We start from the raw sequence: 13,942 nt of genomic DNA on the forward strand, positions 1-13,942 counted from the left end.
CTGTCACTATTTGGAGAATGGAAAGAGACTCTAAAAGCAATGCAGCCAGACTGAGTCTCCAGATAATGGAAATGCAATGTCTTTTTGGGCTGGAGGTGGGGGAGATGGTGCATAACATTTGCTCAGAAGTGTGTGTAAAACGCAGGCGGGGCAAGGTGTTTGGTTACAAGGACCATCACCATGTTTTGTGATGTTTTGGCTCCTTTCCTCAGATCAGAAGTGCCAAGGCATGGGCAGGTCCAATGTGTACATCAGCCTATTGCCTGGTAACATGTGTCTGTGTGCTGAGACCTACTTTTTCCGTGTGTGAGTGGGGAGGTGAAGTCCAAATCCTTCTGTGAGCAGTGGGATGATTTCTAAATTGCAGTGGTGAAAATAAAATCCCACCACTCATATTTCTGAGCAGTCCCACCCTATATTGCAAAGGCATGGCAAGGGTTTCCTGCCATTGCCTCCAACAGCATCTGCAGGGATCACTGCTGTCCCTGTCCCTCCTCCCTGCCATGAATGGGAAGTGCTCAGCAGAGCAGTCCTGCACTGGTTGCTATGGAAGTGCCTGGGAATGATGGAGATGTCCCTTTAGTAATTTTTCACATAATTTGATTTATGGAGGAAGAAGAAACTTTCCCACATTCATTTTTGCAGAAAGGCAGAGTCACTGGCTGTCATTGCCGGCTGCAGTGCCTGGGAACCTAAATGTGCTCAAGACACATTTGGGTCTTGCACCCTCTTCTTCCAGAAGCAAAAGCAGGGGGACCCCAACCACTTGAACATCACTCTCCAGTGGGAGGGCCCTGCAAAGGAGACATGAGCCAGTGGGCTCTGCTGTTGCTGTCGAAAGCAAAATCCATCCTAAAGCCAACCTTCCTCTGGCTGTCGGAGCTGTCAGTGTGGGGCTTTGAAAGCTGAAGGTGACCAAAACTGCTTATTTAGGAATTCAATTCTTCCCCAAAGTAAAATCTTGCCATATTCAAGGGTCCAAGTTAAAACTGTTCCTAAGAAAGCTTGTGAAGAGTAGAAGAGGTGGGGGCTTTGGCCGCAGAGGGACTGGCCTGTGCCTGTTGGCATGGGTGAGCATTTTTGCAAGGAACTTTGCCTCCCCTGGCAGTGACCTAAATTCATGTCCTGAACTTCTTCAGCACGTGCAAAGACCGAAGCAGGTGGGAGACGGTGCCCTACCTTACACTTGAACAGAAAAGCTAACTGCTAGCGGCAACTGACGCAGTACGAGGGGAGCAGGATGACCTGGATCTTCCCTTCTTCACGTCCCCATGGCTGAGGAGCGCTGCCATGCCCTGCTGGGCACTGGGATTCACCGGGGATGGCAGCTGGCCCTGGATGATCATCCCATTGCTCCGTGTGCCGGAGGCAGCGGGCATCACCTCGGCTGGCTGTGTGGGGACACCGAAGGCCTCACTGGGCTCAGGGAGCCGGGGGTAATTAAATTAGGTTGTACTGTACATAGCCCTCGTTAGACAAGTCCCTTTGGGAGAGAGAGTAGATAATAATGACACTTATGATGGGTTTGGAGGTGGCCGGTTCAACGTTGCCCTTTGAGGTCTCACTCGCCTTCTGGCCCGCGAGGCTTGGCCGTGCTGGGCGCCTCAGCAGGACGGCGCTGGCCTCGGGCAGCCTACGGGCTCCTCTCCTCAAAGACAAGTGAAAAGCCCCTTCCCTGGAGCAGGCGCCAGCCGGGGACACCCTGTGCTAGTGGCAATGGTGACTACACCTCCGTGCTGATGGCCCGCGGGTTCGGGAAGCTGTCGCGGAGGAGGCCGTGGCGGCTCACCGTGTAGCTTTGCAGGGAGGCCATGTTGAGGGGCGGCCCCATCTCCTTGTAGCATGCGGGGGTGTAGGTGACCCTCTCGCCCCCGTTGCGCACCATGTCGGCAGTCCGGATGTAAAAGGGGGAGCCGTAGGGGGAGCAGGTCGGGCAGAAGGTGTGAGCCCCGTGCTGGTTGAGCTCGCTGGGCGGCGGCGCGGGGCTGCCCTGCCCGTCCACCATGCGGGAGCTGCAGGCGTTGCACATGATGAGGTGCGAGTGCGTGGGCAGGTCGGGCTCTTCCTCCTCCTCCTCCTCCTCTTCCTCCTCCTCTTCCTCATCGGAGTCATTTTTCTTGCAGCAGTAGTACTGCGGGAAAGGGAAGGGGTTGTGTGAGGGGAAGCGGAGCAGCTGGTGGGGCAGCCCTGCCACATCCCCAGTCCCCTCATCCCCCTGCCAGAGAAACCCTCTGGGGCCGCTCGCTGATCTGCTCCATCATTCCTGCGTCCTGGGAAGTGGCAGAAGCCAGACAAAACCTGGACCTGAGTGTGCTGCAGGAGGCACCTGCTGGGGAAATCACCCTCATCCCCCTGTGAGGTTTGCAAGGGGAAACTATTTCATCCTGCCAGCTGAAGACTGCTCCAAGTAAGCGCTGTGCTTTTCATCACACGGGCATTGCTGCATGGCACAGACTTCGCATTAACTTTTAAAGAGCAAGAGGTTGTAGCTAGCCGCTCTTGAAAGCCTCCTCGGTTCATTTACAAGGGGGAAAAAAAATTATATATATATAAAAATCTCCATCTGGTATTGCAAACCCAGCCAAGCCTGCACCTCAATTAGCAAGTGCTGTAGAGCCTCAAAAGCCTCAGGGCAGTACTCCCCACACCTAGGGGAGGGAAGGACAAAACTGCAGCACCTGGCGGGATAGGAGGTTTCAACTCCTTGCCATCACAGGCAAAAAAACTCCATCCAGACCCTTCCTGCAGCAACACCTTGGCCCGGGGAGCACAGAATCCTAAAATATCCCAAGCTGGAAGGAGAGAGTCCAACTCCTGGCCCTGCACAGGACAGCCCAAAAATCACCATGTGCCTCAGAGCATTGTCCAAGCACTTCTTAAGCTCTGGGAGGCTTGGGGCTGTGACCACTGCCCTGGGGAGCCCATTCCAGTGCAAGGCAAGGCAGAGGACACTCACCTGTAGCCTACAGTAGCAGAGCACAGCAATGATGCACAGTAGGATCACCGTCGCTAGGATTCCCCCGGTGATAACAACAGTTCCCGCTGTCATCCGACCGATTCTCCATCAAACTCTGGAAGGCAGGGACACAAAACTCACCTTCCCTGGTTCTGTCATCACATCATGGATGTGATCCTCACAAACCATCCCAAAATAATTGCTTCCTCATTCCCCTCTCCCCAACTGGAAAAGTATCATCCAGTATTATCCTCCTCCTCTTAGTGAGAAGACATCTGAGATGCAGCAATCACATCCCTTCACTGTTACTTTTGCTCTGGCTTGGGGTCTTTGTCAAACACCCCACAGCCCACTGGCAAAACCTCACCCTTACTGAGCCAAAAGGGATGTTTTCCACCCTCCTGGCAGAAAATCCAAATTCTGTTTCAAAATGCAGAAACAAACCTGGACTTTTCACCAGGCAAAACCAAAGGGGAGCCTCTGAACTCCACAACAGCCTGAGCCCAAAAATTGCACCCCAGCTGCCTGTCAGGCACTTAAATAAAAGGCTAAGCAGCCCCCAGCCCCATCCCCATGCCATGGCACTCAGGGGATACTCACGTTCAGTGACGGAGGCGTTGGACCTGGAAGAAGTGGAGGGAGAGGTTAGACATGGCCTGACAGCACCCCTTGCACCTGCCTGCCTTTCCCCCTTTCTCAAGAATTTGCCTTGATTTGGGACCTGCGGGAAGCCCTGCTTCACCCCCGTGTCATTATCTTTAATGTGAAGCAAGGAAAGGAAGCATTTTCCAAGCTCTACAGGAACAGGGCACAGGCCTGGCTTAGTCAGCACTTGGCCTTTTCCACTTTAAAATTTATTACAAGGAAGGCGGATGCATCATCGCGCTGCTGTTTTAGGTGCCGCTGGGAAACGAAATCTCTCCTCCATCGTCTCCAGGACAGGCAAGCCCCAGCATCCTCCTCCACCCCACGGACACTTACCCAGAAAAGGACAGGCAGGATGTTGCAGTCACACTGGCCCTGGGCCGGACGGTGGGGTCAGGCAGCACCACATGGCCACGGGAGGACTCAGCGGCCCTGGGAGGGAGAACAAGGAGAAAAACTCCACTGTCATCTCATCCCCCATCCCAAAGGGGTTGCCCAGTGTCCCCATCCCTACCAATGCCACCTCTGTCACTGCAGTGGGGCTAAATTAATTGGGTTTTTCTAGGAAGACTGTCAGGAAAAGTGGGTGCTGCAAAGGTGGGTAAAACAAACTGCCAGGAAAGGATGATGCCATGCCCCAAATCTGCCATTTCACCAAAACTGAGGACTTGTAGCAAGAAGTGGATGCAGCTATGGCCCCATCACCCCCAGCCCCCTGGCGACAGCAGCACAGCCGCATTTCATTTCTGGCCCCCACGTCCCTCTGTGCCTCATCCAGAGCAGGGATAATTGATAGGGCCCAAGTGCCAGCCCGTTGCAGCTGAGGAGATCTAATTACCCACTCACCACACGGCCCTAATTGACGGAGAGAGGTGGCAGCTTCCAGGCGAGACCTTCCCAACTCTGTCCTGGCCCCTGCACGTCCCAGCAGGCACAGTGTGGAACCCTCCTCCCCAAATATCACCCACCCTCCTCACTCTGCTGTGGTGGTTTGCACATCCTGCCTGCTACAAATTGATTTTCAGCTCAATGGGAAGTTCCTGTAGGAAGCCAAAAGGCGAGCACGCATTGGATTTCCTCCTTGAGCCGCTCTTACACACAAAACAAAGGAGAAAAAAAACCCCAAAGAAATCAATATGTCCATAACCCAGCTAATATCGCCATCCATCAGGAGACCCGGCACAGAGCTAATAATAGAGACCAACACACTCAGCTCCTGCTCCCTGTTACCAAACTGTACCCTGAACCACTGCCAGGAGTGTGAGGGGACACGCAGGGAGCCTTTGGTGCAGTTGTCACCTCCCCAGGTGCCTTCCTTAACAGGGAAAAGGTGACAGTGGGTGGCTGAAAATGGCAAATGCTGACCTTTGATGACCCTAAGACGGACACGCCGCAAGCTGGGCGGTGATGGATGATGCAGGCAGCTGTTCACATCCAGAAAACTTCATTTCATGGGTGCTGTGATTTGATTTAGAGCTCAGAGAGCAGCATCCAATTAGCCTGAGGATTGGAGTGAGCAGGCAGCCCTGGAGAATGACCCCAGGCAAGGAGGGACTAGCCTTGGGGATCCTTTGGTCACCTCTGAGACCTGAGTGTCTCAGAGGATGGCTGAGCTTCCACATGCTCCATCTCTGGTGTTCCCATTTCTGGGAATGCTGGGGTCAGCATTTCACTAGCCCTGCTCAGGAACTGAGCTCTTCCTTATTTAAATAGTGAATGTTAAACAAAGCCAAAAATGAAAATGAAGCACAAGAGAAGTGCTGCCTTTCCTTTTCTCTTTGGAAGAGGTGTTTTTCAAGAGGAGGAAGTTCCTACCCTTCGCCCCTTCCCCAAACCCAGCCCACCAGCAGCCCAGAAATTCATTTCCTACCACATTTGTGACTATAAAATAGCTTTCTCTAGCCCACAGCTCTCTTCTGCACGGATGAAGAAGGGAATGTAACACCTCCCAGGGAAGGAGAAAGAGCCAGTCTCAGGAGTAACTGGGGTTTTGGGAATTACAAATTAAGTATGTCCAGAAAGGGGCAGGACAGCTACAGCAGCCTTTTCACACCTCTGCCACCAGGAACCAGCCCATACCCCTTTTCCATTCACCCTTCCCAAACACATCCCCACCTGCTGGGAAAGGAGCATTTTGGGCTCCAGTGGCTCAGCTCCACACAGCCCCACCACTCCATCCCAGCAAAAGGCCATACATCTTTATGGATCCTGTAAAAGCCTAGGCTGCACTGTGAGCTGAGCAGGATACGACACAGAGGAGCAGTGTAGGACACAGAGGGGGATGCACAAATCCAATTCCCCGAGGCTTAGTCCCATTTCTCCTTCTGGCTTAAAAAGGGAGTCGAGAGTTGTTTAAATATCCCAGGTGGAGCAGATGCCTTGGCACTCGCTGCTCACCCGCTCCTGGGCTCCTCGGGAGAGGCAACAACCCGCGGGGACCCTGTGGCACACAAATCATCTGAATAAAACCAGGATTTCTATGAGCAGGGCTGCGTTACCGTCCTCCCTGCCTTTCGGGGAGTGATCAGAGCGGTGTCACTCTGTCCCCGGCGGGTCGGGGGCGGGCGGGTCCGTGGCTCTGTCGAACTCCTCCGGGCAGGCGGGCAGAGCCGCTTGCTGCAGAGATACATTTTCTTTAATTGATGTTGCCTCACGGCTCAAAGTTAGGGCCTGAAAAGTGACTCTGTGAACGAGTGGCATCTCAGGCTTCTGTATGTATTCTCCCTTAATGACATCCATAGCAGATTTGTACGGTTTGCAAGTCGATGGCGAGGTTTTTGCCAGCCACCAGCACTCCCATCCCAGCTGAGATGCTGCCGTTCTTTCTGACCCTGGGCGTCTCCGCAGCCTCGAGCTCATCCCTGCCACCCGACAGGGGTCAAACATTCCCACCAGAGCTCGGGAGCAGGTTTAGGCTGGGGCAGGGCACGGTTATACACCAAGAGCATCATGCCAAACCTTGCCACAAGTCCTGCCCCAGCCCAAGCTCTGCTCTCCTGGTTTTGCTCTGCAGCTCACGGGATAATTCAATGAAATGTCTGCCTGGTAAATTAGACCAGCCGCTGCCTCACCAGAGTCATCTCCCAGGGCCTAATTGGAAAAAACCAGCATCAGGGGCTGCCTTTTCAAAACAGATTACGGCAGCAGCAACAGGGCAGCTCCCAGGCAGCTGCAACCACATGGACTCAGCCCAGTGAGATTCAGGGGGATCAACCCTCTGCTGCAAACCCACTGCCATGGGGCAAGAGGAGTGCTCAGGCAAGGTTGGGGTCCCCCAATTTCCCTGTATGTCAGGTGCTCTGTACTGCAAAGCATGAGGGGACAAACCAAGCCACGGGGGGGGCAGAGCCAAGGAGACCTCACCACACAAGCGAGCTGAGCCAAGTGAAATTTTACCCAGAGCAATGGCAATATGGTGGGATGCAGCTGGCAGTCCCCCAGGAGCCTCCCTCCGGTCCCAGGGCTCGCCCCCAGGCTTCCTGTCCAGGTGGCAAACCCCTGGGACACTGTGAAGCCAAATCTGCAGAACCTGCTGCTGGTTCTGCTGGAGTTATACTGGAGTCTGGACCAGTCTGCAGACAGAAATCACAGCAGCAGTTGGGAAAACTTTTATTTCTGCCTGCTGCAGAGGACTCCCAATAAGGTTTTTCCCAGCAGAAAGGGTGTTTCGTGGGACCCATTTCCTCCCCAAGGCTTTTTCCTGCTGTGATGCTTTTGGTGCCTTGAGCCACGTGGGTTTTTCCCAGCAGTTTTGCTGCAGCCAACACCCTACTCCCGGCTACCACAAGGGCAGCCAGGTTGCAGAGGTGACACTGTCCCCCCGCTGAGGCTCCAGTGAGTCACAGGCAGTCATCAAAACCAAAAATTCTGTGCCCTGCTGCAAGTCTGCCCTTGCTTTCCCTCCACCACTTGGACCAGCTCCCTAAGGCTCCCCACTGCCTCTTCCCAGCTCAGGGATGGGAAAGACAAAATGCCAACAAGGATGTGAAACCAGCTCTTTTCTTGCAAAAGCTTTGTGGAAAAGGCAAGATATTAATCTCAATTTAAAAAAAAAATCAAACACCCTCAATGGTGGAAGGTGCCAGGCAGACCCCAGCTCCCAGGTGGGCAGAAGGGCTGCACTCCTGCTGTAACACTGTGCTCCTGACCCACTGAGCCCGGGGGATCCCTTCTCCTGGCCATCAAACTCCACCAGAAACCACCTTCTTGCCCACCCAGGTTCACTGCCTCCCACACCACACCTCATCCTGCCCTGTGGGGACCCAGGAAAACTTCCCTGCCAAGAGGAATTTGTCTTTACAGCCACAAAGGACCAAGCATCCCCCTCCGATCTCTGTCCAGGTGTGTGAAGCCCTGGCACATCCTGGGACCAGCTGCCACATCTGCATTCCTCTCCCTGGGACACCTCCCAGCACTTCTCAGACTTCTAGAGGAAGGGCAGCTTTGCAGGCTGGGACGTCTCAGGCTCGGATTATCCTGGTATATCGTTACTTGAGCATCTCATCTGCCCTTTATCTCCTTAAGCGACTATTCAGATCCCGTCTCGCCTGCCTGCGTGGATTAACTGCAGCCGTGGATAAGATGGAGGGACACAGAAGGGACTGTCATCCCGCCCTGTCCCCAAAAACACACACAGACATCAACCCCGTGGGCTCAGCCAGGGCTACACCTGGATCAAGGCAAGTCTCTGTATAATTACAACCCCATTTGCAGCTCCTCCTCATTGCAGGGCGGCTTAAAACGCAGGGCTGGAGAACGGCAGCTCCCTCCTCATCCCCCACCACGTCTCCTGCCCGCTGTGTTTGCCCAGCCGGCTCCCAGTCAGCCCAGCTCAGGAGCCAGGGCGGGTGGATGCAGCCCCGGGAAGGGTGGGGAGCAGCCCCGGACACGGGGAAGGCGCCAGTCGTGGGCAGCCCACAGCGGGATGCAGGATGGGAATATCCACACGGCTCATCTCCCGCCGCTGTGCCCGGGGCTCCTCCCGGGCCAGGTCCTGGCAAAAGCCCCGCGTGGCCAAGGCCAGGAGTGTGTGCCGGGGAGCCGCTCCGCCGTGCTCCCAAAATAACCGGGGACAAAACCGGTGGCACGAAGCCAAGCCGCACAGAGAAAGGCTTTTGAGATTATCCTGCACGTCAGATCCCCACGGGCGCTCCGGAGCCAGCCAGCACCTGGCCAGCATCCCTGCTGCAGGCACCGTCCCTCCCAGCACCCACACACCCCCGTGAGGAGCAGCTGCAGCAGCCGGGAGTGCAGCGAGCCAGGGTGCTGGGTGTGTCCCAGGTGAGACTGACCCTTCCAAAAAGCTGGAGAATTTCCCCACACATGTGTGCTAATGGCTTGGGACCTTGCCTATGGCCACAACCTGAGGAGAGCCAGAGCCCAGGCTGGATCCTGCTGTACTGTGGATCCCTGGAGGACACAGACCTGGAGAGCAAGGACTTGGATCTTACTTGCACCCCCATGTTGCCCCTGTCACAATGGGTGCTTACAACATCCAGCAAAAGATGTGGATCCTTGTGATACTGGAAGGGAGCAGGAAAGGTTATTTGCTTCCACCCTGATTCCACCCTTGGTGTTTGCAGCTTGCACTGCTGTGGGTATCCCATGACTGATTTAACCCCGTGGCAAGGCACCAACGCAGCACAGGTATTCCCCAGCATCAGCCAGCATTCCCAGCACTCTCCCCAGCAGTGTGATCTGCCAGCCTCCTGCCAAGGATGCTCCACTGTTCATTCCCAGCCCTGGGCAGGTCTCTCCAGCACTCTAATTGCTTCAAGATGAAACCTTTAACTTCTCACACCAGCGGGCTCTTCCCATCAGGGCAAGGACATGAAGACCTCAGCCAAATCTCTCCGTTCCCTGGGGCTGCAAACACACTCTGTGGATATACGTTCCCTGGGGCTGCAAACACACTCTGTGGATATACGATCTTCTCCCCGTTTGATTGTCTTGCTCCTCCCCCACAGGAAGGTACATGCTCTGCTCTCCACGGGGACTAATTCCACCAGGACTCAGGGACACCAAACGCTTTTTCATCCCAGGCACAGAGTGGAAGAAGAGGATCAATCCCAGAAGCATTGTTCAGAGAAACCCCACAGAGCATCCCCAACAAGATCCAGCCAAGCAGAGCAGTGAGTTTCCCTCCAAAGATTTTTTTTTCATTAAGCCAGTTTCTCAGCAGCTTTCTGTGAAACAACCCCTAGGACAACTTCTCCTCCAAGGCACCACTTCATTGTCACTCTTCTTGCCTGGACATCGATGCCCTCTTACCCTTCCCACCTCATTTCCACCATTCCCATGAAAACTCTTTCCCCAGTTTCCAAGCTCCCACATGGATCTGTCCTTGCTGCCCTATTCCAGTTCCTCCCAGCCTGACACATGAAATACAACTTGTGCAAAACCTTTCCATGAAGCAGCAAGCTCTTCTCCCGAAAGCAAAGCCCAGGGGAAAAGCTCTGGATGAGGCTGGAGCCTCTGTAATCCCATCAGCTGCAGTCCCCTGGCACAGCACACCGGGTCGGATCCATTGTGCCGCGGCGTCACCCAATTTACGTGTTTTGCTAAAATAAAACACAACATAAATTCTCTGTCTCACCCCCTGGGTTTAACCTGTGCCCTCCTGCAGCCTGGGGACTGGTGGCTGAAAGAGTGACAGGTGTTTGAAGGGTGCTGCTCCTCAGGGACATGCAGGGGATGTCCCTCTGTGTCCTGCCAGCATCTGCCCTCCTGCCTGCAAGTGTGCCAGCTAGACTGCCACTGTGGAGGGATTCAACTAGCATAGACATCATTAGGGGTTAATTGCACTGTTTACCAGTTAAGAGAAATGACAGGAGATGAGCCTTGTGTTTGCCCATAAGGTGAGGGGCCACCACCACCCCTCTTGGCTCAGGAGGTCTTTAAATCCCACTTACATTACAATTAGGAAAACTGTATGGATGCCTATCGGTGAATCACTGCACTTTCCATTTCACATTTTGCTGCTTGCCTCACAATCATCTCCATCCAGCCATGGGGCCAGCTAAGATCTCTCCCAGCTGCCTACCAGATCCAGGTAAGGGTTAAACAGGACATGGCCATCAGCATCTCTAACAAACCAAGTACATCTCTGCCCACTTCCAGCTGGCCAGATGCCCTTTGGCACCAGGGAACAGATAACCCCCCAGATTACAGCTCCTCCAACAAAAAACCCAACCCTAGGGCTGGTTATAGTTTAATCCCACTCTCACAGTAGCTGCTAATCTGCATGGTGCTTGGGAAATGTCTTTTTTCCAAGGGAAAGGGAGATGGAGGGTGCCAGCCCTGGGAAGGAAGGCACAGGGAAGGGCAGCCTCTTCCTCCGCATGATGCAAGACCTGCTGCTCCGACTGTCAGCATCCCCCCGGCATGTTCGCTTGGAGTAGAAACAGAGATTTATTTTAATGACTCATTAAAGCCTAATTGCATTCAGGCAGCAATACAGAGAGAGGAGCCTCCCACGTGCACCAGTACTACAGTCGGGAGGGCTCTCGGAGCCTCCCCGAAAGCGCAAGGCAGACAGACTGTCTCTTTTTGGGGCCAGACATCAGGGCCAGCTGCTGGCTCTGGAAGTGTGGCTTTATGATCAGGATCCAAAAAATAACCCAGAAAACTCTCTGATCTTCTCTTCATTTGCCTCTGTCTGCCCAATGTGGCAGCTGCCACCAGCTGCTCATCCCTGAGCTCCGGGGAGGAGACGTGACTTGCCCAGAGATTGGATGCCCATCTCCAGGGCCTCTGGGTGACCATTTCCTAGCCTTGGGAACACAACTGTTTGTAACTTCCCGGTGGGCTTCAAGGACCCCATAGCAGGAGCAGGGTGGGATTTGCACGGGAGCCACTGCAGGTCACCCTGGCAGAGAGCTGGACATGACACAGGGATGAGCTGCTCCTCCCATCCGGAGGGCACCACAAAGTGGCCATGCTAAAAACCAGCCAGCCTGGAGGGGAGCCAGCCCAAACCCCACCACTGGCAATCCAGGGAATCTGACACCAGCCACGAGAAGCCCGTGTACCTCATCTTTCCCAATGGGATGCAGACCCAGTGACAGCCATGCCACCCATGGGAACAGGAGCTTACAGCCGCTCTGACCTCCAGAGATCCCCATCCTCAGGACACGTACTGGGAAGCCCCTCCTGCCCTTCTCACCAGAGTGAATCCACTGACATGGACCTGAGGTTCTCTCCTCCTGGAAAGTTGCCCCATGCAGGGATGGGAAAGCCACGGGTTCCCTTTCCTGCTCTACACTTCAGACACCACAGTACCCACGATGATGCTGATGGTGTGCTGTGGGAGGACAGCCCATCTGGAAACAGACACCCCGTGGGATGGACAGGGTCACCCAGCCACAGCTCTGCTTTCCAAGCCACCAGGAATCCATCTCTCAGAGACGGCCCATCCATCGGGATCCTGGACCACAGCCCCATGGCTGCACACACCAGGAAAAGCTGGGGCCACACATGGCTCTGGGGTCAAACACAGGGCACAGCACCTGAACCAAACCCCGCTGTTTGTGGTAAATTCAAGTGGAGTCATTCCAGGATCAGGTCCAGGACTGACTTTTCCATAAAGTTACAGGAAAAGCTCATTTGCAGTTGCTACTCACGCTCCTTTCACCCACTGCATCCCAGGCAGAACAAGGAGGCACAGTGCAACTGGGCACAGGCAGGCCAGCCCTGCAGAGCTAAACTCTTTGCTGGATTTCAGACCTTTTTTTTTTTTTTTTTCTTGTTGATTTATCACACAGCAGGGCTACAGACTCATCCATCACTCAGGATGCTCCACCTCAGCAGCCCCATCAGGCAGGAGCGGGGCCAGCCAGAGTGGTCACGCACACACTGCCACACTCACCCAGTGAGGAGGAAAACCCAACATGAAGTCTCTAAATGTCTCCTGCAAATGAAGTGTGAAACTCGTTTTCAATAAAACAAGGGTAACAGAGCCACGATAAATATTTCATCTTGGTGGGAAAGCAGCAACAGGGAAGGTTAGGAGGGCAGAGATGCCAGGAGGGCTAGGGGGCAGCAGGGATGGAGGATGAAGGGGGAGAAGTTGGAGGCAGCCAGGGCAGGGAACAAAGGGAACACCACAGCCTGACCTTATTTCTGTTCGCCACTTGCCCTGGGGGCTATTGGATTTGAGGCATGACCACAAAGCAGCTCCCAGAAATAGGAACATATCTTGTGTTCCTGTTTGTGCCCGTGGCTAAGTTGGGTGATCCTGAACCAGCTGGGAGCAGCTCAACGCTCCATCCTGACTCTTCCCAGCAGACACACACAGCTGCCCAGCTCTCCTGTCAGTCCATGCACCCAAAATGCCCATGCAAAATGGCTGGAGGATGCTCTGCATTTCTCCACAGAGGAGGGTTTGCCAAGTGGAAAATCCTTCACACCTGATTTGCACCCTGCAAAGGGTGTTTTGGGCTGGAATAGTGCAGGGCTGGGCTGGGTCTCCTAAGCAGGTCTCTGGAGCTGGATGCCCTCAGGCCTGTGGCCAGGCTGAAATCCATCACTTTGGAAAAAGATGGACGAGGATTTCACATCCCAGCAGAGATGGTGCTGGAATAGGATCGGACTCACTGATCTGATGTTCAACCTACTGATGCTCTCCCCTCTTGGATTTTCAACAGGTGAAAAAGTCCTTCCCAGGAAAAGCCTTTTCTCCCAGTCCCTGGCAAAGCCCAGGTTAGAACCCTTTGGATCCTGCAGGAAGAAAGCTGAATGCCAACCAGCAGCCCCAGTACACACAGTATCCCTCAAACAGCATCACAGGGAATTCTGAGGCTTAGAGAAGCAAGGGGCAAAGCTGGGGAAGGGAAAAAAAAACAGCCTCAGAAACACAAACCTCTGTCGGGGTGGAATATTCCACCACCCCTTAGAAAATCTCTCTGCTGGAGAGACAATCAATAGTACACAAATGAAATACAGCTGAAAACACTAAATGTTTCCACATGCCCTTTTGGAGGGAATAAAATCCTCCAGGATAACCTTAAGAGAAAACAAAAGCCAGGCAAATAGCTCAAGCACAGGTCTCCTTTAATTACCGCAGCCCAATGAGAGATAAAACAGAGATCCTTCGGAATAAACAAAAGGATTTGATTTCCTCCACTTCAGCAAAGGCAGCCACCATTTCTCTGGGGAGGTTTGGTGGTGAGCTTGGGGATTTGATGGGCTGACATGTCCTTGATGAATGGCAAAGCTTTGGGCCCCAGAAGAAGGAGCAGGAGGCTAAGCCCCTGGCTTGGGACTTCCAAAACTTCAAGTGGCCTCAAAGAAATAGGTTTAGAGACGGGAAAACTCTGTCCTACCCACCTGAGCTGCCATCAG

The 13,942-nt window shown here is 54.0% G+C and overlaps 1 protein-coding gene across 1 annotated transcript; it reads right to left on the reverse strand.

Moving 5' to 3' along the window:
• Window positions 1-269: 269 nt before the first annotated feature.
• On the reverse strand, window positions 270-5,217 carry LOC137479122 (protein FAM163A-like). The gene is made up of 4 exons (XM_068199404.1): window positions 3,938-5,217; window positions 3,557-3,579; window positions 2,957-3,071; window positions 270-2,131 (listed from the first exon to the last, which is right to left on the reverse strand). The coding sequence occupies exons 3-4, from the start codon at window positions 3,047-3,049 to the stop codon at window positions 1,724-1,726; spliced, it is 501 nt and encodes a 166-aa protein (XP_068055505.1). The 5' UTR covers window positions 3,050-3,071; window positions 3,557-3,579; window positions 3,938-5,217; the 3' UTR covers window positions 270-1,723.
• Window positions 5,218-13,942: the final 8,725 nt, after the last annotated feature.

Source organism: Anomalospiza imberbis, chromosome 9 (assembly GCF_031753505.1).
Source record: "Anomalospiza imberbis isolate Cuckoo-Finch-1a 21T00152 chromosome 9, ASM3175350v1, whole genome shotgun sequence".
NCBI classification, from domain to species: Eukaryota; Metazoa; Chordata; class Aves; order Passeriformes; family Viduidae; genus Anomalospiza; species Anomalospiza imberbis.

What these genes read in the sequence shown, in the direction of transcription:
- LOC137479122 (XM_068199404.1), bottom strand. Translation starts at nt 3,049, where the DNA reads ATGACAGCGGGAACTGTTGTTATCACCGGGGGAATCCTAGCGACGGTG. An exon ending in TCTGCTACTGTAGGCTACAG is followed by an intron (nt 2,132 to 2,956) that starts GTGAGTGTCCTC and finishes CCTTTCCCGCAG; the next exon opens with TACTACTGCTGCAAGAAAAA.